Below are 23,909 nucleotides of genomic sequence, written 5' to 3' on the forward strand. Positions count from 1 at the left end.
TGTTAAAGGCTACACGGGGGATCTTTGTCTTTGTATGAGGGGGTGATCTCTAACAGCACTTGCCCCAAAAGTCTGTTAAAGGCTACACGGGGGATCTTTATCTTTGTACGAGGAGGTGTTCTCTAACAGCACTTGCCCCAAAAGTCTGTTAAAGGCTACACGGGGGAAGTTTGTCTTTGTATGAGGGGGTGATCTCTAACAGCACTTGCCCCAAAAGACTGTTAAAGGCTACACGGGGATCTTTATCTTTGTACGAGGCGGTGTTCTCTAACAGCACTTGCCCCAAAAGTCTGTTAAAAGCTACACGGGGGATCTTTGTCTTTGTATGAGGGGGTGATCTCTAACAGCACTTGCCCCAAAAGTCTGTTAAAGGCTACACGGGAGTTCTTTGTCTTTGTACGAAGGGGTGATCTCTAACAGCACTTGCCCCAAAAGTCTGTTAAAGGCTACACGGGGGATCTTTGTCTTTGTATGAGGAGGTGATCTCTAACAGCACTTGCCCCAAAAGTCTGTTAAAGGCTACACGGGGGATCTTTGTCTTTGTACGAGGAGGTGTTCTCTAACAGCACTTGCCCCAAAAGTCTGTTAAAGGCTACACGGGGGATCTTTGTCTTTGTATGAGGGGGTGATCTCTAACAGCACTTGCCCCAAAAGTCTGTTAAAGGCTACACGGGGGATCTTTGTCTTTGTACAATGGGGTGATCTCTAACAGCACTTGCCCCAAAAGTCTGTTAAAGGCTACACGGGGGATCTTTGTCTTTGTACGATGGGGTGATCTCTAACAGCACTTGCCCCAAAAGTCTGTCAAAGGCTACACGGGGGATTTATGTCTTTGTACGAGGGGGTGATCTCTAACAGCACTTGCCCCAAAAGACTGTTAAAGGCTACACGGGGATCTTTATCTTTGTACGAGGCGGTGTTCTCTAACAGCACTTGCCCCAAAAGTCTGTTAAAAGCTACACGGGGGATCTTTGTCTTTGTATGAGGGGGTGATCTCTAACAGCACTTGCCCCAAAAGTCTGTTAAAGGCTACACGGGGGATCTTTGTCTTTGTACGAGGGGGTGATCTCTAACAGCACTTGCCCCAAAAGTCTGTTAAAGGCTACACGGGGGATCTTTGTCTTTGTATGAGGAGGTGATCTCTAACAGCACTTGCCCCAAAAGTCTGTTAAAGGCTACACGGGGGATCTTTGTCTTTGTACGAGGAGGTGTTCTCTAACAGCACTTGCCCCAAAAGTCTGTTAAAGGCTACACGGGGGATCTTTGTCTTTGTATGAGGGGGTGATCTCTAACAGCACTTGCCCCAAAAGTCTGTTAAAGGCTACACGGGGGATCTTTGTCTTTGTACGATGGGGTGATCTCTAACAGCACTTGCCCCAAAAGTCTGTTAAAGGCTACACGGGGGATCTTCGTCTTTGTACGATGGGGTGATCTCTAACAGCACTTGCCCCAAAAGTCTGTCAAAGGCTACACGGGGGATCTATGTCTTTGTACGAGGGGGTGATCTCTAACAGCACTTGCCCCAAAAGTCTGTCAAAGGCTACACGGGGGATCTTTATCTTTGTACGAGGAGGTGTTCTCTAACATCACTTGCCCCAAAAGTCTGTCAAAGGCTACACGGGGGATCTTTATCTTTGTACGAGGGGGTGATCTCTAACAGCCCTTGCCCCAAAAGTCTGTTAAAGGCTACACGGGGGATCTTTGTCTTTGTATGAGGGGGTGATCTCTAACAGCACTTGCCCCAAAAGTCTGTTAAAGGCTACACGGGGGATCTTTGTCTTTGTATGAGGGGGTGATCTCTAACAGCACTTGCCCCAAAAGTCTGTTAAAGGCTACACGGGGGATCTTTGTCTTTGTATGAGGAGGTGATCTCTAACAACACTTGCCCTAAAAGTCTGTTAAAGGCTACACGGAGGATCTTTGTCTTTGTACGATGGGGTGATCTCGAACAGCACTTGCCCCAAAAGTCTGTTAAAGGCTACACGGGGGATCTTTGTCTTTGTACGATGGAGTGATCTCTAACAGCACTTGCCCCAAAAGTCTGTTAAAGGCTACACGCGGGATCTTTGTCTTTGTACGAGGAGGTGTTCTCTAACAGCACTTGCCTCAAAAGTCTGTTAAAGGCTACACGGGGGATCTTTGTCTTTGTACGAGGAGCTGTGATGTGACCAGCATCACGCAAGGCCGCCTTTGTCTCCCCCCAGTTCGGATCTTCATACACTACGTGCCGCTTTTCAGGAATGCTGAGTCGACCTAAATGAGGTATGGTCTTAATGGGTGCTCGCAAACAAGCACTTGCCCCTGCAGTCTGTCAGGGCTACGCGGGGGATCTGTGCCTTTGTGAGTGTGTCAGTGGTTATCAGTGGAGATCTTTACCTTGACCTCGTTTGATCAACGAATACTGGGACTGTGCAACGTTTGCAGATGCTTCTAAAGCTGAGAAGTTCACTCTCATGTGTGTATCTCTCTGTGTGTCTCTGTGCTGGCTCTCTCTGCTTGGATGTCTATATATGTGTCTGTGATCTGTACTCTATCACTCTTAACCTATAATTTAGCAATCTTTGAAATAACGTAATCAGCCAGACCATGCGTTAATTGTGTTTTGACCGACCCTCTGTGCTGCATTTAATTGTTTCCAAATTTTACTAAATCTTGTTCAAATTTGATGTGCTTCTTCATCTCTCTGTGTTTCCTCTCTCTCTCTTAAGTTTGAGCTCTTCTATACCTGATGATGATTGCTTGCGTTGCAATCGAAACGTCGTACGTATACTATTATGTAATTTTATTTTAATAATTATTTCTTATTTATATGTGACTTTACCGAAAAAAAAAACAAAGAGTAACACTCAACAACTTTATCTCTCATCGCGTTCTTTAAGGGGCGGTTTGTCCACTAGGGGGCGATGGGGCTCCACCCCACCGAGCGGCTGGTGATGATAAATTAATTTTTCTCATTAAAATACTTTTCTAGAAATTGTTTCGTTGCGTTTAAAACAAAACAAAAAAGTAAATTTGATTACTCTTTCAGCGTGAATTGCCCAATGAAGAGAACATGTTAAGTTGTTCGTGTTAGAAATCGCTGCAACGCCACTGTCCGACTTGTGCCTCGGGGGAGCTCTTCGGGGTGGCTCTGTGAAGGTATCCGAGTGAGAGATTTCCCTTCTTCATTCGTTGCTATTCGCCTTTCGCTTTGTAGCCTACGCCGCTTGAGACCCATTCAGTGCGGCGAAAAAGGCGCCCGTGGCTCTAATCACAGCGTCACAACGCTGGGTGGCCTTTGAACTAGAAGTATTTTGTTGCGATGCAGCTAACCGTGGCTTAAATCCAAAATTAAATGTGTAGGCTAATGTCAGTGTCAAGTGATGTTACCGTCGCCACGGATAACAGTGAGACGAACATTGGGCATGCAACGTAGCGAGCTCTGATGAAAAGTTAAGTGAATAGCAGGGCCTGCGTGCATTGTGTCAACAACGTGCCCAGTTTAACGCGAAGTAGGAGGCTTTCGCGACCAATTTAATCCATAATAGAGGGTTTTTTTTGGGGTTAGATCGCGTAAATATATAAATGTTGTGTCGTTAAAACCCGCCACCACCCGACACAACCAACTAGTAAGGGTTGTCACGTAAACAGAACGTGGCCAATTCGTCACTAGTACAGCATTAGTATATAGTGTAGTGTGTAGTGTATAGTAGCGTATAGTGTAGTGTATAGTAGTGTATAGTGTAGTGTATAGTAGTGTATAGTGTAGTGTATAGTAGTGTATAGTGTAGTATATAGTGTAGTCTATAGTGTAGTGTACTAGTACAGCCACACCGGTTGTGTGTTGGAGAGCCAAGCCAACAACATTGACAATCTGAGTAACGACGTTTCGCCAGTAATTACAACCAGCTTCATCAGGCGGACAGACAGATGTGTGTAGAAGTCCCCCTGTTTCGTTCCTTATACAGAGGCGTAGATGTGGTGACCACGCTTCTGCGCTCTTGTGCAAATTGTGGGGCGGGGGGAGGGGATTAATGAGTTAACGTACACGTATGTACATGTAGGTTAACTCATATATTTACGTGATCTAACCCCCCAAAAAAACATCTAACGTGGCCAGTGAATGCAGATCAAAGCTTTTTCGTGTAGGTGGGTGGTTGCTGTTATTGTGCAGTATGCGGTGTCTTGGTCGCCTTGGCTAATTTGTTTGAGTCGTTTCAGCCGATCTTCAATTGTTCTCGAGGCTCTTGGCAGTGTGAAAGGGTTTGTGGAGTGTGCACGTGAGGGTCACGGGGACAGCATTTGAGTGCTCTGTTGTTGTGTTTCGTATTGTTCACGAATGCCTAGATAAGACGGTTATATCGCTAGCATGCGAAGGCCAATAACACGACGAGGTTTTTCTTAATTAAGAACACCGTCATCTTTCAGAGGTCACTCACAACAGCCCCGCCTAGTGGAGATGTCACCGCGACAGATTTATTTATTTCTCTCTCTCGATGTAGTCGTCTACAGTTTCAGACGTGATCCGCAGATATCAAGTCCGTGAATAACGAGGGACTGCTCTAGTTTCGTGTTCAAGATAAGTGTGTCGTTAACCCATCACCGCCAAATCAGTGAGGTCTGTCACGTAAACAAAACGTGACGCATCAGTTACTACTTCAGCGCGAACCGGTGTGCCGGAGAGTAAACCCACCGAAACATTTTACAATTTTGAGCACTGCATTTCGCTCATGATTAGGACAACCAGCTTCATCAGGTGACTTGCCAGAATTGTAAAGAAGTCCTCCTGCTTCCGGTCTCGAACACAGAGCACGGACGATACTGTAGTCTCTGCAGGTACTGAGACTCCTCTGCTTATGAACATTCGACTTACGAACTTTGAGCGATACGAAAAACCTCTCCGTATGTCCAGTTGCCCGTTCGGACCGAGAGTCGTAAGTTCGACCACCGCGCAATGGATGGCGGTGGTGGCATTGACACCTGCAGAACGTGAAGAACCAGTGGCATCTACATCTGCAGAACGTGAAGAACCAGTGGCATCTACATCTACAGAGCGTGAAGAACCAGTGGCATCTACATCTGCAGAACGTGAAGAACCAGTGGCATCTACATCTGCAGAACGTGACGAACCAGTGACATCTACATCTGCAGAACGTGAAGAACCAGTGGCATCTACATCTGCAGAACGTGAAGAACCAGTGGCATCTACATTTACAGAACGTGAAGAACCAGTGGCATCTACATCTGCAGAACGTCAAGAACCAGTGGCATCTACATCTGCAGAACGTGAAGAACCAGTGGCATCTACATCTGCAGAACGTGAAGAACCAGTGGCATCTACATGTGCAGAACATGAAGAACCAGTGGCATCTACATCTACAGAACGTGAAGAACCAGCAGCATCTACATCTACAAAACGTGAAGAACCAGTGGCATCTACATCTGCAAAACATGAAGAACCAGTAGCATCTACATTTGCAGAACATGGAGAACCAGTGGCATCTACATCTGCAGAACGTGAAGAATCAGTAGCATCTACATTTGCAGAACATGTAGAACCAGTGGCATCTACATCTGCAGAACATGAAGAAACAGTGGCATCTACATCTGCAGAATATGAAGAACCAGTGGTATCACATCTGCCGAACGTGAAGAACCAGTGGCATCTACATCTACAGAACGTGACGAACCAGTGGCATCTACATCTACAAAACGCGAAGAACCAGTGGCATCTACATCTGCAGAACGTGAAGAACCAGCGGCATCTACATCTGCAGACCGTGAAGAACCAGTGGCATCTACATCTGCAAAACATGAAGAACCAGTAGCATCTACATTTGCAGAACATGAAGAACCAGTGGCATCTACATCTGCAGAACGTGAAGAATCAGTAGCATCTACATTTGCAGAACATGTAGAACCAGTGGCATCTACATCTGCAGAACATGAAGAACCAGTGGCATCTGCAGAATATGAAGAACCAGTGGTATCACATCTGCCAAACGTGAAGAACCAATGGCATCTACATCTGCAGAACGTGACGAACCAGTGGCATCTACATCTACAAAACGCGAAGAACCAGTGGCATCTACATCTGCAGAACGTGACGAACCAGTGGCATCTACATCTACAAAACGCGAAGAACCAGTGTCATCTACATCTGCAGAACGTGAAGAACCAGCGGCATCTACATCTGCAGACCGTGAAGAACCAGTGGCATCTACATCTGCAGAACATGAAGAACCAGTGGCATCTACATTTGCAGAGCATGAAGAGCCAGTGGCATCTACATCTGCATTTGCAGAACATGAAGAATCAGTGGCATCTACATCTACAGGAGATTATACAACTTTTAATGCCATTCCCCGTGTTTAGTGTACATGCCGTACAACATGTTTGGAATCGACAGGAGAAAAGTCAGACTTACGAACAAATCGACTTACGAACAGAACTCTGGAACCTAACTCGTTCATAAGTAGAGGAGTCCCTTATACGTGTTTTTCAGCATTGAGATGATAATAGAGATTTCCCCTTGCTGTCAATAAAACAGGTGTGTTCAGATGTTAAAACACCAAACTTAAACCTTTGCAAGGAATCATGTCTGCATTAACCACATATACTTGTGGTGAACATGCAAACAAAGAAACATGCTCTGGTAGTGTACGGTCATGCATTGTATTTGACACTGATTGGTCCACACCAGAGACAGCTTTCTTTAGAGCCTAGTCTCAAACAGTGTGAGACCAGAGGACGCCAAAAGGCGAACAGCACAACGAACAGGACATTGAGAGCTCAGGGTGAGCAATGAGATGGCTTTCTTCTTCAGGCAACACCGGTTTAATTTTGCCCGGTGTGTGTGTGTGTTGTCTTTAAAACAAAAACAAAAAAATGTTTAGCCACAGGCAAGGAGGCATGTCGGGCCGAGGCGGCGAATCGGCGGAAGGGTCGGCGCCAAGGCCCGGCCATGGGCCCCCGACGGGCCCAGCGGGCGCTCCTCCCACGCACCTGCAGAGGCCCCGCTTGAGCTACGTGGAGGGCATCCTCATGGCAGAGGTGTTCTTCCAGGACTGGGAGGAGAAGAGCGCCTTCCGTGCCCAGCCCGAGGACATCGTCATCTCCACCTACCCCAAATCAGGTTGACGAGCACCGTGCAGCGTTTTCATCGTCGTCATCATCGTCGTCGTCATCATCGTCGTCATCATTTTCGTCGTCGTCATCATCGTCGTCATCATTATCGTCGTATTCATCATCGTCATCATCAGCGTCATCGTCGTCATCATTATTATCATTCGTCGTCGTCGTCGTTGTCGTCGTCGTCATCATCGTCGTCGCCATTATCGTCATCAGCATGATGGTCATCATCGTTATCATCATCATCATCATCACTCTGTGTGTGTGTGTGGGGAGTGGTGGTGTAGTGGTTAGTTCGCTGCACTGTGAACCCCGCAACCAGGGTTCGATTCCCGCTCACGGCCAACACCAGTGACGATTATCTGAACCGGTCCTGGGCCTCCCCTAGGTCGACTCAGCCTCAAACCTGGTGCGGTGTGTAGTAAACATCGCCACTTGGGAGACAAAGGCGATCGGGCGTGGTGCTGGCCACCCACCCCATCGTGTACCATTCCGTCCTTCATAGGTGCTCGCTAACAGCACTTGCCCCTACAGCCTGTTAAGGCTATACAGGGGATCTTTGCCTTAGTTTGTATGCTTCAGTGAGTGCGCTTCAGTGCGCCACAATGAAGCAAGTTGGCACACTAGGGGGGTACAGCCGGTGGTGCATCTACCAGTTGTTTCCTCAGTCAGCCAACCCACGGCACCTGCTGGGTCTGACACCGTGGTCCCCCCTGCCAGCGAGGCCTTCGACACCTCACGCGATAGCCTCAAAGCGCACCCGGCCTGGGCTTCGTGGCGAGCGGCGGCCGCGTTGGCATCGATCGGTGCGAGAGCGCGTCTCGTGGGCGAGCGTGGGAGCGCGCGCGTCCAACAGCGTGGCAAACCTCGGCGCCACCACCTTCCCGTCGTTTTTTGCTGCCACGCCCGCAGGGACGACGTGGCTCCAGGAGATTGTGGACGCCATCCTTGGTCGCGGGGACATCGAGCGCTGCAAGCGAGCGCCCACCCACAGTCGGGTGCCCTTCCTCGAGATGTCGGCGGTGCCCAGCCTCGGCATTCCCAGCGGTGCGATGCCGTCCTCCTTCCGCCGGGGTTGCCACCTGTCCTGGATTTTACCGAGGAGCGTCCTCTCGTCCAAAGCGTGGAGCTGCCACAGTTAGGGGTGGGGGTTGCCACCAGTCCAGGTTTACCCAGTATTGCCCTCTCGTCCAAGGCGTGGAGCTGCCACGGTTAGGGTTGGGGTTGCCACCCGTCCAGGTTTACCCAGTATTGTCCTCTTGTCCAAGGCGTGGAGATGCCAGGGTTAGGGTTGGGGTTGCCACCAGTCCAGGTTTACCTAGTATTGTCCTCTTGTCCAAGGCGTGGAGCTGCCACGGTTAGGGTGGGGGTTGCCACCCGTCTAGGTTTACCCAGTATTGTCCTCTTGTCCAAGGCGTGGAGATGCCAGGGTTAGGGTGGGGGTTGCCACCCGTCCAGGTTTACCCAGTATTGTCCTCTTGTCCAAGGCGTGGAGCTGCCACGGTTATGGTGGGGGTTGCCACCCGTCAGGTTTACCCAGTATTGTCCTCTCGTCCAAAGCGTGGAGATGTCAGGGTTGGGGTTGCCACCCGTTCTGGGTTTCCCAGGGTCGTCGCTTTTGTTGTTGTTGTTGCTGTTATCGTTGTTGAGATTGAAGCGTTTGTGCTGCAGGGATTGATCAGATTGAGCAGCTTCCATCTCCCCGAGTCATCAAAACGCACCTCCCCTACCAGCTGGTGCCCAAATCATTCTGGGAGAATAACTCCAAGGTCCATTCATTCATTAATTTTCTCATGGTTTCATTCACCCACCCACACTCACCCACCGATACACATAGACATACACACTCATCCACCCACACTCACCCACCCACACTCACCCACCCACACTCACTCACCCACACTCACCCACTATACAGATACACACCCACCAACCCATACTCACTCACCCACACTCACCCACCGATACACATAGACATACACACTCACCCACACTCACCCACCCACACTCACCCACCGATAGACATACACACTCACTCACCCACCCACACTCACCCACCCACACTCACCCACCCACCCACCCACCCACACTCACCCATCGATACACATAGACATAAACACTCACCCACCCACACCCACCCATGCACACCCACCCACACACACCCACTGATACACATAGACATCCACATTCACCCACCCACACCCACCCACCCGCACCCACACCTGACGCGGCCGTGTTGACATCGCCTTCCCCTTGACGCCGTAGGTCATCTACCTGGCCCGCAACGCCAAGGACGTGATGGTGTCATGCTTCTACTTCGGGAAGATGAACTTCGGCCAACCGCACCCCGGCACCTGGGATGAGTACTTCCGTAAGCACCTGGACGGCGCAGGTAAACTCGAGTCCCGGTGCTCCGTTACGTCAGCCGCGGAAGCTCAACCCCACCCACCCCCTCCCACTCTAAAACTCAACGAGATATTCAGGTAGTCCACGACTTACGATGGTCCGACTTACGATATTTCGATCTTACGATGGCGATAGCGATATGACAAAATTGTTTAAAAAATTTAATTTCGCGCGGCAGGCAAACGCAGCAGCGTACGAGGTACGATACTGTAACTTTACCATCGCCATCCTCCTCTTCTGACAACTAAGTTAATGTAGCCATCAACAACCTAACATCGTTCAAGTAAGGTGAGGGAAAAAAGTATTTGGTCCCCTGCTGATTTTGTACGTTTGGCCACTGACAAAGAAATGATCAGTCTATAATTTTAATGGTATGTTTATTTGAACAGTGAGAGACAGAATGACAACAAAAAAAATCCAGAATAACGCATGTCAAAAATGTTATAAATTGATTTGCATTTTAATGAGGGAAATAAGTATTTGACCCCTCTGCAAAACATGACTTAGTACTTGGTGGCAAAACCCTTGTTGGCAATCACAGAGGTCAGACGTTTCTTGTAGTTGGCCACCAGGTTTTCACACATCTCAGGACGGATTTTGTCCCACTCCTCTTTGCAGATCTTCTCCAAGTCATTAAGGTTGACGTTTGGCAACTCGAACCTTCAGCTCCCTCCACAGATTTTCTATGGGATTAAGGTCTGGAGACTGGTTAGGCCACTCCAGGACCTTAATGTGCTTCTTCTTGAGCCACTCCTTTGTTGCCTTGGCCGTGTGTTTTGGGTCATTGTCATGCTGGGATACCCATCCACGACCTATTTTCAATGCCCTGGCTGAGGGAAGGAGGTTCTCACCCAAGATTTGACGGTACATGGCCCCGTCCATCGTCCCTTTGATGCGGTGAAGTTATCCTGTCCCCTTAGCAGAAAACACCCCCAAAGCATAATGTTTCCATCTTCATGTTTGACGGTGGGGATAGTGTTCTTGGGGTCATAGGCAGCATTCCTCCTCCTCCAAACACGGCGAGTTGAGTTGATGCCAATGAGCTCCATTTTGGTCTCATCTGACCACAACACTTTCACCCAGTTGTCCTCTGAATCATTCAGATCTTCATTGGCAAACTTCAGACGGGCATGTATACGTGCTTTCTTGAGCAGGGGGACCTTGCGGGCACTGCAGGATTTCAGTCCTTCACGGTGTAGTGTGTTACCAATTGTTTTATTGGTGACTATGGTCCCAGCTGCCTTGAGATCATTGACAAGATCCTCCCGTGTAGTTCTGGGCTGATTCCTCACCGTTCTCATGATCATTACAACTCCACGAGGTGAGATCTTGCATGGAGCCCCAGGCCGAGGGAGATTGATAGTTCTTTTGTGTTTCTTCCATTTGCAAATAATCACACCAACTGTTGTCACCTTCTCACCAAGCTGCTTGGCAATGGTCTTGTAGCCCATTCCAGCCTTGTGTAGGTCTACAATCTTGTCCCTAACATCCTTGGAGAGCTCTTTGGTCTTCACCATGGTGGAGAGTTTGGAATCTGATTGATTGATTGACTCCCTTTAGGAGTGTGCTCCTAATCTCAGCTCGTTACCTTATAAAAGACACCTGGGAGCCAGAAATCTTTATGATTGAGAGGGGGTCAAATACTTATTTCCCTCATTAAAATGCAAATCAATTTATAACATTTTGACATGCGTTTTTTCTGGAGTTGTTGTTGTTATTCTGTCTCTCACTGTTCAAATAAACATATCATTAAAATTATAGACTTATCATTTCTTTGTCAGTGGGCAAACGTACAACATCAGCAGGGGATCAAATACTTTTTCCCCTCACTGTATGCAGACGACGGACAGAATCTTGGTAACAGTAGAATATGATACGTTACGATACGTTCAATGCATGTATGATACGTAGCTTTAGCGATTTCATGTTAGGGTTACCACGATACGATACGTTACGTTCAATGCATGTTAAAAGTTTTTTTTATAGCAGATAGGATTGTTTCCTGAAAAAAAACTTTCTATGAAATTGCAGTTCATATAGGTAGGCTAAGAATTTACCTTGTTTTTTTTACTTTAAATTTTACTGTGCAATACAGTATTGTAATTAATAAATACATACAGTATATAGTTTATACAGTACGGTATTGTAAATCGCTCTGTTTTGCTAAATTATCACCTTTCTTTAAGACGTCTGGGTAGGCTAGGGCTATTTTCGACTTACGATATTTTCCACTTACGATGTGGTCATCGTAACGCATCTCAGTCGTAAGTCGGGGACTACCTGTATTTGTAATTGTTACCAGGTAAGGCCCCACTAAGCTATAGATCTAGGGGGAGGCCCAGCAGCAGTTCAGATATTTGCCACTGATGTTGGCCGCGAGTGGGATTCGATCTCTGGTCACCGGTTGCATGGCACGGGGGGGGGGGGGTCACATTGGTCTTTTTGGATACTAAAAACGTTTTATTCGTACCAGGTATGGCCCCACTGAGCTGTGTGGCATCTTCTTTCAGAAGCCAGCTGGCCGTCACAAATGATAGCTCAACGAAGTGAGTGGCTTATCGTCATTGCGTGGAAATGTATAACAGCGCAGATACTCGAAAGGCGTGACGTTGATTCTAAACGTGGAGGGGAAAACCGGAGGGCCCCGGAGAAAAATCCACGTTACCACGGGGTGAAAGAGACACGCAAACTCCAAATATACAGCAGTCGTCAGGTTGGGAATCGAACCCACGACCTCCTGTACACCAGGTGAGGTTGTTAACATCTCCTAGCCACCGCAGCGCTTTTTGCAAGGACGACCACAGCCCAAGACCGTGGACAGTGGTGGCAGTTACAAAACATTGCGGTTACATAGAGACCTGTAGAGTTACTTAGAGGCCCATAGAGTTACGTAGAGACTCAGAGTTAAATAGAGAGTTATAGACATCCATAGAGACTCATATCGTTACAGTACATACAGACGCATAGAGTTACTTTAGAAATCTATAGAGTTACATAGGGATATACAGAATTACGTAGCGATCCACAGAATTACATTGAGATTAATAGATTTACAGAGATTCATAGAGTGGTACAGAGAGTCAAAGAGTTACATAGAGACCCGTAGAATTACGTAGAGACCGATATATTTATACACAGACCCATAGAGTTATTTTAGAGATCTGCAGAGTTACATAGCGATCCACATAATTACATAGAGATCCATAGATTTACAAAGATTTACAAAGATTCATAGAGTGGCACGGAGATTCATAGAGTCACATAGAGACCCATAGATCCATAGACTCAGGCTTTATTACTACAGCCTGTGAGGCCCCATTGGGCTCAGCAGTGCCATAGGGAGCGGTGGCACAGCGGTTAGCACACCATGCTACGAACCCTAGATCGACTCAGCCTTAAATGAGTACGCATACCTGTTGCGGTGTGAAAATCAGCACTGGGGATACAGAGGCTGTCGGGCCTGGTGCTGGCCACACACCTCGAGTGGCGTGCCGCTCACAACAGGCGCTCACTAACAGCACTTGCCCCAGCAGTCCGCTAAGGCTACACGGGGCATATCTGTCTTTTGTGCAGTCCCGTGGGGGTGCTGGTGGGATCACGTGCTCGGGTATTGGGACAAGAGGGATCATCACCGCATCCTCTACCTCCTCTACGAAGACATGAAGGAGGTGCTGGCTCACTCATTCATTCACTCGTTCGCTGTGACCAACTCAGGCCACTGATTCATTCACTTGCTCAGTCACTCGTTAGCCCAGCTGATCGGCTCGGTCACTCACTCATTCACTCGTTCAATCACTTGCTTAGCCACTCACTCGTAAACTCAGTTAATCAGTCATTCGCTCATTCGGTAAATAATGAATTCATTCACTCGGTCGCTCAAATGAACTTCATGGCGCGACCCCTGTGTGCCATGAGCCCCCGGCTCTCGCGTAAACATTATATTATAATGTAAACATTATATTATACATTATATTATAATGTGAATATTATAATGTAAACATTATATTATATATTATATTATAATGCAAACATTATATTATACATTATATTATAATGTAAATATTATAATGTAAACATTATATTATATTATAATGTAAACATTATATTATAATGTCAATATTATATCATATATTATATTATAATGTCAACATTATATTATAATGTAAACATTATATATTATATTATAATGTAAACATTATATTATAATGTAAGCATTATATTATGTATTATATTGTAATGTAAACATTATAATGTAAACATATTATAATGTAAACATTATATTATATATTATATTATAATGTAAACATTATATTATAATGTAAACACAAAACGTTGCTCTTTTTCACCAACGGGTTTGAAGGATGGTGGCAAGTGTTGTTTTGTTAAACTCTGCCTTTAAAACTGAAAACTACTTACCTGCAGTGACTCTATTTAAATGCACGATTGAAGAAATAATTTACACCCCTCTGTCAATCATCGTGCGGTATGTGGGGACTATGGCTTAACCGCAAAAAAATAACATCTACACAGATGCATTCGGACGAGAGAAGTAGTATAATCAAACAGGAGGAATTAACGGTGCAACGCATCTCATCTGTTAAATATCTGCGGGTAATAGGGTCGTAGACATTGGTAGGTCACAAATAATAATGAAGATAAGAGAGCAGTTTCACTGTATTATGCATACCGCGAAACTGACAAATAAAGGCCTTAAGTCGTGTAGGCAATTTGAGCAGCTTTGGATACGACTTGTCATGATCCTCCCCATACCCGAGCATGGAGTGAGTGCATTCGCTTGTTCAGCTCTTCTGCGCATTTGTCCTCGCTGCTGCGCTTGGACGACACGACAACAGAATAATCTGCGCCGGGGGGGTCGCGGCGTTTGTGTGCGCGGTGGGGCAGAGTCGCCAAAAATATTTAAATAAATAAATAGATAGATTGCAATTTGGACTTTTGCTTATTCGTGACCCCGGGGTCCCGCCATGTAGTTTAAATGTGCATTCAGTGGCTCAGCCACTTATTCAATCGCTCAGTTGTTCACTCAATCACCCACACGTTCACCCACTCATCACACTAACTTGCCTATCGACTCACTTATACACACGGCCACTCACCTTCATAGGTGCTGCTCGCTAACAGCGCTTGCCCCAACGGCCTGTTGAAGCCCATATTGGGGACCTTTGTCTTTGTTGTGTGGTTCTCAGGGGCACCGGCTCAGTGTCTACGACGCAGCCACTGTGAATCATCATCATCATCAACCACGGTGGTTCACAGTGGCTGCTCTGGTTGGACCCCGAAGGTCGGGGAGATAGGTTTGAATCCGGGCGCTTGTAGGTAGTGTAGCAGGCTAGAAGAGTGCTGCTCTACTACATACCCGACGATCCGAGTTCAATTCCCGCTCGCGGCCTACCAACCGGTCCTGAGCCTCCCCTAGATCCACTCAGCCTCAAACAAGTACCTGGTGCGGTGCGTAAACATCGCCACTCGGGAGCCAAAGGCGGCCGGGCGTGGTGCTGGCCACCTACCCACTCGTGTGCCATGCCGACCTTCATACTGTAGGTGCTCACTAACAGCACTTGCCCCAACAGTCTGTTACAGGCTATGAGAGAGGTCTTTGTCTTAATTGTTAGTGGTGGTGGTGATGATGATGATGGAAATAGTGATGGTAATGGCAGTAAAGGTAGTGGTTGATGGTAGTGATAATAATCATTGTTGATATACTTGTTTACCCAGGAAAGCCTCACGGGGGTCTCATGGCTCTGCGCTCGGTATTTAAAGCAGCGGGCGACCGTGAGAGCGTTCGTGGACATAGTGGTGGTAGATGGGGAGATGTTAACTACCTCGCCTGGTATACAGGAGGCTGGCCGTGGTGCTGGCCACCCACCCCCCTCGTGTGCCGTGCCGACCTTCATAGGTGCTACTTGCTACGAACAGCACGCTGCCCCAACAGTTCTGTTTGAGGCTACACGGGGGATCTTTGACTTTTGCGTTTTGCAGAACCCCAGGGCTGCGGTGGAGCAGGTGGCCGAGTTCCTGGACGTCCACCTGCCGGAGGAGGCGCTGGAGAAGATTGTCCACCACACGAGCTTTGAGCAGATGAGGGACAATCCCATGGCGAACTACACCTCGCTGCCCAGCTTCGTCATGGACCACTCCGTGTCGCCCTTCATGCGCAAAGGTGCAGCGCTCGGTTGTGTCCAACGTCGTCACCGTCGTTGTTATTGCTGCCGTACATCATCATGACTGCCGTCATCGTCGTCGTCGTCGTCATCAACGCAGCCATTATAATCAACGCCGTCGTCATCATCATCATCATCACGATCATCATCATCATCACTATCGTCATTGTCATCAATATCATTGTCACTATCATCATTATCACTATCATCATCACATCATCATCAGCGCTATCATCATCATCACTATCGTCATCATCACTATCGTCATCATCATCATTATCATCATCATCATCACTATCATCATCAGCACTATGATCATCATCATCACCACCACTATCGTCGTCATCATCATCACTACCGTCATCATCACTATCGTCATTATCGTCATCATTATCGTCACCATCATCATTACTATCATTATCATCACTATCATCATCACTATCATCACCACCGTCACCACCGTCATCACCGTCGTGGTTGTGACCGTGGTCCATGCGTGGCCGCAGGCTCGGTGGGCGACTGGCGGACCCACTTCACGGTGGCCCAGAACGAGGAGTTTGACGAGGTGTACGCGAAGAAGATGGCCGGCACCTCCCTCTCCTTCCGCCACGACCTGCCGCAGGTGGTGGATTCTTGAATCCATCCGTGCGGGGTCTTCTCCTACCCCCACCCCCTGTCGTGATCGTGAGGTTTTCTTCTGGGGGGCACGCGATTGGTTTTACTTCCCGGGCTGCTAGGGGGGATTTGAGTTTGGTCGAAACATTCCAGTGGAGCGGCACTAATCCCGAAAAACGAGCCGTGAGACTCACTGAAGATTTCCTGGGTGAAAAATTAAATCGTAATTATTGGTCTTTATTGCGACGGTCGTTATTCATAACGCAGGTTGTTTTTTTTTTTGTTCGGGGGGGGGGGGGGGGTTAGGTCGCGTAAATATAAATGTGTCGTTAAAGCCCGCCACCACCCTTCACGGCCGATTGAACAGCCAAGTAAACGGAACGTGGGCAATTCGTTACTCGCGTAGCGGCATCGTTGAGCGCTGCACGCGATTGCCACTACTTGTAGCCTGTAATAACGGCCTCGAGTCAACACGGGGCAGAAGGGAGTCAACAGGTGATGAGTCAGGCCGTTGGGCCAACGTCACTCCCCAGGCACCTCCAGACGGTTCCAGAAGGGAGGAGTGGCTAGGGGCGGAGTGAGCCAGAGACCAGTATGAAAAACGGTCCGCTAAACGAGACCAGCAGTCGCCGTTACCTGAAGACTCAAGAGCCACCCTGGAGCTGCCACCTGGAAGACCCAAAGCGAAGAGCCCAAAGGGCAGAACCCGAACCCCTGGCTAGGGCCGGGTCAAAGCTTAACCAGCGAAGAGGTTAGAGCGTAACCAGTGTTAGGGCAGGCTAGTCCGGAGGGAATACCTCCCTAGGTATCGGGTGTCAGGAGCCCATACCCCTTTGTGTTATTGTAATGTTGAAATGAACGTGCTGCCTCCAGAAGAGTGAAGTCTTCTCAAGTTTGTACCCACTACACTAGTACAGCCACACCGGTGCGTTGGAGAGCAAATCCACAACATTTACAATCATTGCTCTCCAACAGACAACCGGTGTGCCGTTCTAGTAACGAATTGGCCACGTTCTGTTTACGTGACGGAACCTTCACTAATTTGGCCGCGTCGGGTGGTGGCGAATTTAGCGACACAACAGATATATTTACGCGATCTAGCCCCTCCCCCCCCCCAAACCCCCCCCCCCCCTCTGTTATGGTCGATAACCATCCAGAACGTCGTCGTGTGAACGGTTCCATGGAGGGGGAAGAAACTGGTTTAAAAGGCGCATTTGTCCACCCCCCCCACTTCCTCCTCCCCCTAGTTTCCGGTGTATCGCTCACCCTTACACCCTCAAGTTGTAGGCCGTGACGATATTTTTTTTAAATATATGCATCATTATCAATGTTGATTTTCTGCTATTAAACAACGATTATTAATAAAAACCGGCGGCGTTTCCTGCTGACTTTTTGCCGTGATGCTCGGGGGGCTAAGGTGATTACATATTTTTGAATCTATCCGAAACATGACGTCACCGGAAGTCACGTGCGGCTTCCTGTGACACGACTTTCGTTCATTTTTTTTCATATGCCCCGTCATAATCGGCGTCACGTGGCCTCGGGTGACGTCGCTTTCGTGAGCACGAAGACTGCGTTCGATCACTCGGTAACGCCAACGATCCGAAAACCCCCCCCAAAAAAAATCGAAAACGGTCTTTAGAAAAAAAAAACTATGACAAATATTAAAATTTTGGAGGACGTGGAGCCAATAAGACTTGCAGATGACCGGTACCGGATAGAGGGGGGTAAACGGACACGGCACGGACTAGAGAAGAGATGGAGTGATGCGGTGCAAAAGGATATGGAGCCTAGTGGACTTTTTAATAACTGGTACCAGTGGTGTCAGCATCGGCCTCTGTGAAGGAGGAGGCTCGTGAAGGACGTTGCTACCGGGTGGTTGGAAGCAGTCGCCCTCCAACAACAACAGAGGGCATAGAAGCGACGCTCACAACAACGGGCAGAGCGCCGGGCGGCTAAAGTTCAGAGAGGTGGCACAGTGGGGGAGCACAGGCTGGTGCATCTGCCAGTCATCTCAGTTAACCCAAAGCATCTGGGTCTCTCCCATGATCTGTCAACGAACCTTCGACAATTCACGTGATAGCTTTCAAGGTGCACCTAGCCTGGCATAGGTGCCGTGGTGACGTCACCGCCACTTAGTCGCGAACGTTGGGTGAGTGGTGTTGTTGTTGTGACCTGAAGCGTGGTGATCGAACAGAGCGTATGTACGTTGAACTTCTTTCGCACCGTGCATAGCCAACCGTGCTAATCGGAGGTGCGGGGAGAAGTGCAACAAACCAAACACGAAAAGCTACCCTAAAGAAATGAGTTTGCCAATCGAGATGATTTCAAAGTGCATAACTCCAGTGGCTTCCTAATAAAGGAATGGAAGAGAGCGTTCCAGACGGCCGCAGAAGCGCATCTGAAAGCGCCGCGCGGCGATGCGGTGAACGCCGCCGTCTTTGTTCGACGGCTCAGCCAAAAGCCGCCGCTGCTGCTGCTGCCGCGAGGAATGACCGCGGTTCACGTGGTGATGGTTCATGCTTCTTAACCAAATCAGCGAGGTTATTGGTGGTTCATTTGTGGCAAGCGGCTTTGTGGCGAGGAATGACCGCGGTTCACGTGGTGATGGTTCATGCTTCTTAACTAAATCAGCGAGGTTATTGGTGGTTCATTTGTGGCAAGCGGCTTTGTGGCGAGGAATGACCGCGGTTCACGTGGTGATGGTTCATGCTTCTTAACCAAATCAGCGAGGTTATTGGTGGTTCATTTGTGGCAAGCGGCTTTGTGTGTGTGTGTCTATATCGAGTGCGATCTTTGCAGGGGCGTGCAAAGGGCCGAGGAATGGGTGACCGCGATAGAGAGGCGAGGGGGGGGGGGGCGTAGGGGATAGCGAAGGGTAGGGTAGGAGCTGGAAGGGGTGGAGGTGCGAGGTGAGATAAGGGAATGGGCGATGTGCAAAAATAAGAAGAGGTTTTAGCCCTTTCTGGCAACAAAACAGGAGGTGTTGGGATGTTCAAACACCAAATAGAACACTTTTGCAAGGAATCAATCAGTTTCAAAGACAATGCATTATCAGGTAATGTGTGCGCGTTCACCACAAGCACTCTGTGTGTGGTCAATGCAGTACTTGGTTGATCATTTATTTGGTCTTTGGATATCTTAACACCTGTTTTATTGGCAGAAACGGTAAAGCCTATTAGTATTTTTTCATACTTTGATATTCGCAAAAAAAGGTTCCATGGTGAAATGGTCACCAGTAGTCGTAGAAGTTAGCGACTGAAGGGCAGTGAGAGAGAATGACAGCTTGATCGGCGATGCAGCAACATGCAAACGACTACAAGTGAATTAGCCGAGCGCGCCAGGACTCCCGTCAGATTAAAAACTAAAAATCTCCAGAGAAATAAATCCACCGGCAGTGAGCGAGACATTCTTTTTTTGGTGACTTTTATTGCAATTTTAATATTTTTTTTTTTAATTCGCAAAAGCGCGTGTACAAATGTCCCCCCCCTCCCCCCCAATCCCCCCACCCACCCTACCATCACCTAATCCCTGACCCCCCCCCCCTATCCTGCCACCTCCCCGCCCGCCTGCCCCCCCACTCGGGCGCACATGGTAAGGACTCGACATGAACCCCGCGCGCGAATAACCAGAGAGAGAGAGAGGCAGAAACGGGAAGGGTAAAGTGAAGGTACCAGACAATCAGTATTGTACCTCCCCATCACCACCCCCTCCTTCCTTGGAAGTTCGTGGTGATCAAGATGTGACCCCTGTCATATATAGCTAAGTACCGTGGCAGAGGGCAGGTGGTGACTGACCATCAAACACATCAAGACACCTGTGCAAAGGTGTGTTCTATGCCGAACTGTGCCCATGTGTGTGTGTGTATCCTAACCTGTCTCGTGCCACCTTTACACACACACACACCTGTGCAAAGGTGTGTTTGATGCTTAACTACGCCCATGTGTGTGTATCCTAACCTGTCTCGTGCCAACTCCATCACACCCACACACACCTGTGCAAAGGTGTGTTTGATGCTGAACTATTCCCATGTGTGTGTATCCTAACCTGTCTTGTGCCAACTCCATCACACCCACACACACCTGTGCAAAGGTGTGTTTGATGCTTAACTAAGCCCATGTGTGTGTATCCTAACCTGTCTTGTGCCAACTCCATCACACCCACACACACCTGCATGGGACTGTGCCCTCTGTCACACGGCCCTTCACGTGTGTATGTGTGTGCTGTGTGTAGGGATATAAAGGCGGCCGGGCATTGCGTCGGCCACCCCACCCCCTCTCGAGTGCCGTGCCTGACTTCATAGGGACTGCTCGCTAACAGAACTTGCCCCAACAGCCTGATAAAGGCTATACAGGGGATCTTTGTCTGTGTCTCTGTGTATATTGTGCAGCGTAGCGGTTAGCGCTGCGCTGCGCTATGAATCCGGCCGCCCGAGTTCGATTCCCGCTCACGGCCAACGCCGGTAACGATTATCTGAACCGATCCTGCCCCGCCCCCCCCCTAGGTCGACTCAGCCTTAAATGAGTACCTGGTGCCGTGCGTAAACATCGCCACTGGGGAGACAAAGGCGGCCGGGAGTGGTGCTGACCCCCCCTCCCCCTCCCCGCCCTCCTCGTGTGCCGTTCTTCATACGTGTTGCTCGCTAACAGCACTTGCTCCTACACAGTCTCTTAACGGCTATGCGGGAGGATCGGCGCGTGTGTGCGTGCGTGCGTGTGTCTATCGTGTAGGCTGCGTGCGCACTTTGCAAAGCCAGTAAGTTACCTTCACGCGTTCACGCGTTCAGTGCTAAGAGACGCTAATCTACCTGCCGGAGCCCTCTTCGCCATGCCAACGATTATTATTATTATTTACGCGGCGCTCGGAAAGGCTCTGGTCCCGCGGGTGTCGACAGAACGGGTGGCAACAAACACAAAACAAAAGCTCGGTCAGTGGTACAAAGTCAGTCCTCCAAACGTTACTTATTAATAGATTATATATATATTATATAACACATGTTATATAACATGTGTTATATAACCACGATTTCAATTGGTGATGTGCCGCCGCAGCTGCACAGGTATGCGCGTGCCGCAGTTCCCTTGTGCCGTACGTAGCCAAACGTGCTAATCGGAGGTGGGTGATCCAGTGTCAAATATGCCCCCTCCCCCCCCATCCCTCCAAGCTCTGCGGTCCTCTATATATAAAGATGTCATCGACATATTAATGAGTGTTTAGACACGCGGGAGGAAGCACCAAAGAAAACCTAATCGTGCGAGGGAGCAATGCTCTATCCCCCATCCCTCCAAGCTCTGCGGTCCTCTATATATTAAGATGTCATCGGCCAATTGATGAGTGTTTAGACCCGCGGGAGGAAGCATCAGTAAAAAGCCCCACGTGCGGGAGGGAGCAACGCTCTATCCCATACAGATTGAAAAAGGTGGAGTCGACACTTCCCCTGGCGGAACCAGGGGCGGGCGTTGCTCATCCTCGAAGGGAGTTTCACAGACCCGTCTGTGCGGCGATCCACCGACCCTCGCCGCTGCCGCCTCCACCACCACACGCAGAGCGGTGTCTCGTAGGCAGCCACGTGGACCTTAGCCACGACAACGTGTCAGCGACGAAGGACTATGTCGCGACCGTCGACGAATTTACCTCGTGGCTAAATCGCGCCCATCTGCGCACGTCCCAAATTATCAGTCGCTTTTGCCCCTAAATTAAAACGCCGCTCTGAAAGAAACATCGGACGCGGACTGCCGCTTTTGGAGAAATTTCTGCCACCCACCCCTCCGACCACCCAACCCAAAGCCCAACCATCCGGCAGCGGTCGCTACGCCCACGGGCGCGCCGCCAACCCTCCCCCTCCACGCATGCCTAGAACTTCCGGCCCCCGATGCCCCACCCGCGGCACACGCCGCAGCCCTTGCCGCCGCAGTGGTGGCACGACTGGCGGCGGCAGTGCCCGCAGCCGACGCCGCCGCAGTGGTGGCACGAAGACCTACGGCAGTGGCCGCAGCCGACGCCGCCGCAGCGGTGGCACGAGGACCTACGGCAGTGCCCGCAGCCGACGCCGCCGCAGTGGTGGCACGAGGAGCGGCCGACGGTCAGACCGCAGCCGACTTCCTCGTCGCACTCAAAGCCGTGGCAGGAGGACCTATGGCAGTGCCCGCAGCCCTTGCCGCCGCAGTGGTGGCACGACTGGCGGCGGCAGTGCCCGCAGCCCTTGCCACCGCAGTGGTGGCACGAGGACCTACGGCAGTGGCCGCAGCCCTTGCCTCCGCAGTGGTGGCACGAGGAGCGGCCGACGGACAGACCGCAGCCGACTTCCTCGTCGCACTCAAAGCCGTGGCAGGAGGAGCGGCGGCAGTGCCCGCAGCCGACGCCGCCGCAGCGGTGGCACGAGGACCTACGGCAGTGCCCGCAGCCGACGCCGCCGCAGTGGTGGCACGAGGACCTACGGCAGTGCCCGCAGCCGACGCCGCCACAGCGGTGGCACGAGGACCTACGGCAGTGGCCGCAGCCCTTGCCGCCGCAGTGGTGGCACGAGGAGCGGCCGACGGTCAGACCGCAGCCGACTTCCTCGTCGCACTCAAAGCCGTGGCAGGAGGAGCGACGGCAGTGCCCACAGCCCTTGCCGCCGCAGTGGTGGCACGAGGACCTACGGCAGTGCCCACAGCCCTTGCCGCCGCAGTGGTGGCACGACTGGCGGTGGCGGCAGTGCCCGCAGCCCTTGCCACCGCAGTGGTGGCACGAGGAGGTGGCACACTCGTCGTGGCAGTCGGCGGTGCACTCGTAGCTGGAAAATGGAGAGGGGGGGGGGGCGAGACGGGAGGGATGGGTGGGGTGGGTACGGGGCGACAATAGGAAAGGCAATAATGGGGGGGGGAGGGTGGGGGGTGGGAGGGGGATTACACGTGCGTGAGTTTGGTTTGACTTTCATGATGAGTCTGTACGGTACATCGAAGGACGTAGCGCAGCTGGATTGGTGTATAGGCTGCCCGGTGCAAAGAATTAATTGTGGCCCCCCTGTGTCCTGTCACTTTCACCCTCCCCTCCAGCCCCCTCGGAAGGGATCTTGTTGTCACATGAGTGGTTCACGACGTGCGCACACTAGAGCTGAGTAGAAACGATGGCTATTCTTTTTTTGGGGGGGGGGAAGCTCAAATATCAAGAAAAATATTACGTGGTTTCGAATATTTTTCAAGTTATTTCACTCGACTTCATGGTTTTGGTGGCAAATTGCAGCTCTCTCTAACCCCTCGTCGGACATCACTAGAATACAGCAGAACCCCTCTTAGCGATCACCCCCGTTAACGATCATCCGCTTAACGACGGGCCTCCATCGAGCCCAATGTGTAGTGTATAGTGTAGTGTAGAGCAGTGTATAGTAGTGTAGTGTATAGTAGTGTATAGTGTATAGTAGTGTAGAGTATTGCAGTGTAGTGTATAGTAGTGCAGAGTAGAACCCCTCTTAACGACCTCCCCTGTTCACGACTAATCTCTCACCGACCATTGCCCTGTTAACGACGGGCTGTTGTAGGTACAGTAAATATTAATTAATGTATTTGTAGTGACATCGCTGGATGTCACCATGCTGTAGGTGTGCCCTAGAGGGCACGG

At 49.8% G+C, this 23,909-nt stretch overlaps 1 protein-coding gene across 1 annotated transcript; it reads left to right on the top strand.

Annotated features, from left to right (window-relative positions):
• The first annotated feature begins 2,162 nt into the window (after window positions 1–2,162).
• LOC116956456 (sulfotransferase 1B1-like) lies at window positions 2,163–17,691 on the top strand. Its single transcript, XM_076054282.1, has 8 exons — window positions 2,163–2,262; window positions 6,876–7,114; window positions 8,023–8,157; window positions 8,782–8,879; window positions 9,376–9,502; window positions 13,090–13,184; window positions 15,514–15,694; window positions 16,202–17,691. The coding sequence occupies exons 1-8, from the start codon at window positions 2,258–2,260 to the stop codon at window positions 16,330–16,332; spliced, it is 1,011 nt and encodes a 336-aa protein (XP_075910397.1). The 5' UTR covers window positions 2,163–2,257; the 3' UTR covers window positions 16,333–17,691.
• Window positions 17,692–23,909: the final 6,218 nt, after the last annotated feature.

The sequence above is a fragment of the Petromyzon marinus genome, chromosome 65, assembly GCF_048934315.1.
Source record: "Petromyzon marinus isolate PM22_M1 ecotype Great Lakes invasive population chromosome 65, UKy_Petmar_22M1.pri1.0, whole genome shotgun sequence".
Classification (NCBI taxonomy): domain Eukaryota; kingdom Metazoa; phylum Chordata; class Hyperoartia; order Petromyzontiformes; family Petromyzontidae; genus Petromyzon; species Petromyzon marinus.

Excerpts from the sequence above, each read along its gene's own strand:
- LOC116956456 (XM_076054282.1), top strand. Across the intron at positions 8,158-8,781 it reads CAGCCTCGGCATTCCCAGCG|GGATTGATCAGATTGAGCAG; the intron begins GTGCGATGCCGT and ends TTTGTGCTGCAG. Across the intron at positions 8,880-9,375 it reads TCTGGGAGAATAACTCCAAG|GTCATCTACCTGGCCCGCAA; the intron begins GTCCATTCATTC and ends TTGACGCCGTAG.